At 46.1% G+C, this 4,584-nt stretch overlaps 2 protein-coding genes across 2 annotated transcripts; both read left to right on the top strand.

Annotated features, from left to right (window-relative positions):
• Window positions 1-55: 55 nt before the first annotated feature.
• Window positions 56-1,281, top strand: LOC136997169 (uncharacterized). Its single transcript, XM_067347601.1, has one exon. It carries the CDS (start codon window positions 524-526, stop codon window positions 1,211-1,213), a length of 690 nt encoding a protein of 229 aa, XP_067203702.1. The 5' UTR covers window positions 56-523; the 3' UTR covers window positions 1,214-1,281.
• Window positions 1,282-1,331: 50 nt separating this feature from the next.
• On the top strand, window positions 1,332-3,845 carry LOC136997230 (uncharacterized). The gene has a single exon (XM_067347713.1). It carries the CDS (start codon window positions 1,332-1,334, stop codon window positions 3,843-3,845), a length of 2,514 nt encoding a protein of 837 aa, XP_067203814.1.
• Window positions 3,846-4,584: the final 739 nt, after the last annotated feature.

The following is a 4,584-nucleotide window of genomic DNA, read 5'->3' as shown; positions in this document are numbered from 1 at the left end:
TTTGAGTGGACGATGTCGTCGTCCAAACAGACAATGGAGGGAGTGATAAGGAATGTTTACACAAGTTTTAAGTAGTGTCGTGTGCAACAAGCGGGTATATAAAGCAAGTGAGAAAAAATATGAATCTTCAAAGTCATTCGCAATGGAGAAGGAGCGCGATCTTACCGTACGAGCAGCAAACATTAAAACGTTGGGAGAGTTTCTCCCATGGGACTACGAGTGCGACGAGTACCTCGATTCTCTGAGGGAAAAATGTCGCAAGAGACAACGAACCGGAGTAGTCAAGTCTCTGGAGGCGCAAATTGTGCGTCTGGAGGGTGTGAGGAAGATCATTCAAAAGCGTTTTGTGTTCATCGGTGCTGGATACGGCGGATACGAGAAGAAGGGCTACACGTGAAAGGAGATCGAGACGGCGTTTAGGAACCGTGTGCTGACGGGTGCGGTTGTCAATTCCGACTTCATCGATCCTCGTGAATTTTTGGAAAATATAAGAAATACGATCATCGAGCGGATCCAGGGCGTCATGGCGGAGCATGGGAACGTTAAAATCAACACCGCGTTCAACGGGGAATTCATCGCAGGCGACAAGACTGCCGTGAAGACCATCGCCACGAAGAATCAAGAGATATATCCAACATCTGATCTAAACGAGTGGTACACAAAGCATGTGGTTGACGTCATCCTGGCGTCTTTGGAGGAGTTTCAGGAACGCGACAGCGGATGGGCGTTGTCACGTATCCTGAACCTAACAATCAACGTCAACAAGTTGAATCCTCTACGCGCGGGATGCCACATCGAGTTACCGCGGAAAATTATGTTAAAAAAGGCGGTGGTCAATGTGAAATCAAACGATAATGCGTGTTTCGCGTGGGCAGTGGTAGCAGCTTTACATCCTGCGAAAAAACACCCGGAAAGAACAATCGAATATCCACATTACTCGATGGTGCTCAACCTGTGCGGCATAGAGTTCCCCATGACGCTTCCGCAAATATCAAAATTCGAGAAACTGAACACCATCTCCGTCAACGTTTTCACTATAGAAGACTCCAAAATCATCCCTTTGCGCCTCGCCGACGACAAGATGGAGAAGCACGTCAACTTGCTTTACGTGCACGAAAACAACGAGCACTTTGTGTGCATCAAGGATCTATCTAGGCTAGTGAGCTCGCAATTGAGCAAAGAAAAATGTAAAAAATACATTTGCGATCGGTAAGTAAAAACACATTTATAGAATAATTCGAAACTTTATTAATCATACAAATTATTACAGGTGTTTACACTATTTTCGGACAATTGAGAAATTATCGGCGCACAGCGTCGACTGCGGCAAGATGAACGACTGCGCCGTCGTTCTCCCCAGCGAGGTCAACAAGTGGCTGACGTTCCGCAACTACAACCGGAAGGAACGGCTCCCGTTTGTTGTATACGCCGATCTCGAATGTGCGCTCGAGAAGAAGGATGGACAAGACGGCACCACATACGCCTATCAGCATCACAGAGCCTTTAGCGTAGGATATTATGTAAGTTGCGCTTACAATAATTCTTTATCTAGTTTTAAGTCTTATCGCGGTGAGGATTGCGTGGCGTGGTTCGTCAATGAACTCCACGATTTGGCGCGCCATGTGAAAACGATCCTCACCAACGGCGTCCCCATGGCGGATCTTACGCGGGAGGAATCGGAAAAATTCTGTAGCACCGTGACGTGCCACGTGTGCGAGAAACCGTTTACAGCAGAAGAGACTCGGGTGCGCGATCATTGTCATCTTACCGGGCGTTACCGCGGTGCCGCGCACTCGTCGTGCAATCTAAATTACAAAGACTCCCACGTTATCCCGGTGATATTTCACAATTTATCCGGGTACGACGCGCATTTCATTATTAAAGATGTTGCCAATGCTTTCGAAGGCAACATTGATTTACTGCCGCTGACGAAAGAACGTTACATTTCATTCACTAAAAATGTTAAAGAAACCAAGGATCAAAATTCCAAAATTTGCGTCAAATTGCGGTTCATTGATTCGTTTAGATTTCTCGGTACCAGTCTTGAAAAATTGGTATCTTATCTGACAACGGACGAATTAAAAAATACACGTTCCAAATTTAATCATTTATCCGCGGAAAATTTCAGCCTGCTTACTCGGAAAGGTGTGTTTCCCTACGAGTACGTCGACAGCGTCGACAAGCTCCGGGACACAAGCCTACCATCGCGCGAATCGTTTTACAGTTCGCTCACCGGAGAAACGGTATCCGAGAGCGATTACGCGCACGCGACAAACGTCTGGCAAACTTTTTCGATCAAAGATCTAGGCCAATACAGCGATTTGTATTTGAAAACAGACGTTCTTTTGTTGGCGGATATTTTCGAAAATTTCCGAAACACGTGTATAAAGAGTTACGGTTTAGATCTCGCTCAGTATTACACATTACCGGGGTACACGTGGGACGCTATGTTGAAGTACACGCGCGTAAAATTTGAGTTGCTCACAAACATCGATATGGTGCTGTTTGTCGAGCGCGGTATACGCGGCGGTCTCAGCCAATGCTCCAACCGATACACCGCCGCCAACAACAAATACATGCCATCGTACGATCCATCGGAACCGTCATCGTACCTAATGTACTTTGATGTAAACAACTTGTACGGCTGGGCAATGTGTCAACCGTTGCCCTACGCCAAATTTCGATGGGTCGATGATGTCGAAAAGTTTGACGTAATGTCCGTTGCATCCGATTCGGCTACCGGTTACGTGTTGGAAGTCGATCTCGAGTATCCGGTGAATCTTCACGACGCGCACTCCGACCTGCCGTTCTGCCCGACGCGCGATAAGCCGCCCGGCAAGCGGGAGCTCAAGTTACTCGCAACGCTGTACGATAAGCAGCGTTATGTCATTCACTACCGTAATTTGCAGCAATGCGTGCGACATGGTCTGCGAATTGCAAAGATTCACCGCGTACTGCAATTCGCGCAATCTCCATGGCTCCGCGGATACATAGAATTAAATACGCAGTTTCGGACACGGGCGACAAACGATTTCGAGAAAAATTTATACAAATTGATGAACAACGCGGTTTTTGGCAAAACCATAGAGAATGTGCGAAATCACACGGATGTACGGCTCGTTACACAGTGGGAGGGTCGGTACGGAGCGGAGGCTTTGATCGCGAAACCGAATTTCCACAGTCGAAGCGTGTTCTCGGAGAATCTAGTCGCCGTAGAGTTGCGAAAACTCCAAGTAAAATTCAACAAGCCGATCTACGTGGGTATGTGTATCCTCGACATATCCAAGACCTGCTTGTACGAGTTTCACTACAAGTACATGGCGCCTGTCTACCGCGACAAGTGTAAAATTTTGTATACCGATACCGACAGTCTGATATACTTTCTACAATGCGAGGACGTATATCACGATATGAAACGCGATATATCCAAATTCGACACGAGCGACTACTCCGAGGACAACGTTTACGGTATACCGCGCGCCAACAAGAAAGTACCCGGTCTGATGAAAGATGAGAATAACGGCGCGATCATTTCTCGGACGGAATTTGTCGGACTGAGAGCGAAGATGTACGTGTTGAGAGTCACCGGACAAAAAGATACAAAAAAGGTGAAAGGCGTAAAGAAAAATGTAGTCGCTAGAACGATAACGTTCGACGATTACACTCGGTGTCTCAACGACGAAATCGAGCTGACGCGGCGTCAATCGTGCATCCGCTCAAAGATGCACGAGGTGTACACCGTGTCGGAATCGAAGCTCGCGCTCAGTCCGTACGATGATAAGCGGCACGTCGTATCCGGTTCCACCGACACTCTACCATGGGGACATCACAAGATACAATTGTAAATAATGCTTAGTAATTTATATAGTTTAATAATTTATGTATTATTATCATTGTTAGTTTTAAATGTATATATTGTAACATGTTGTAGTAATAAAAAACATCATTGTATATAAATGTATAATAGTTTATTATAATGCAATGTAAAATATACATAGTTTATTACAATACATCGTCTTTATTTATTCAAGAATTATGCGAATTGTCGAATCCCAACCACTTTACAAACACCTTATCGTCCTTTCGGCGCAACACCTTCTCCACGAGATAAACGTCGGGTTGTGCGGTCTTGAGCAATTCGTACTCGTAAAAGCCTCCCGTGACCGGATCTCCGCGATAATCTTTAATCAGATACGTCACAGGATTGGTACGTTGCACCGTGGCGATCTTAAACACCTCCGTCGACCAATTCGGCGTGTATCCTTTCTCGAATACAGTTTTGAATTTGCTCACGCGCACCGAATCACCCACCCTGAATTTCGTCGACGCGGCAATTTTTATATTACTGTACACGGTGCTCAAGAGTCCCTTTGCGATCTCGGGAGTGACATCGATCGGGCGCATACCAATCGTACGATGTTTACGACCGTTGTATTCCGAGACCAATCGCGGTAAATCGTTGATCCACCTGTACGATCCCGTGAGCGTAAAAAACTTCCACATTTCGTTTTTTAACGTGCGATTGAATCGTTCCACCACCGAAGCCTTCATGACCGAGTATGTCGAATAATGATTGATGCCGTG

Source organism: Linepithema humile, chromosome 1 (genome assembly GCF_040581485.1).
Source record: "Linepithema humile isolate Giens D197 chromosome 1, Lhum_UNIL_v1.0, whole genome shotgun sequence".
Taxonomy (NCBI): Eukaryota; Metazoa; Arthropoda; class Insecta; order Hymenoptera; family Formicidae; genus Linepithema; species Linepithema humile.
This window is presented reverse-complemented; position numbering and strand designations above follow the sequence as displayed.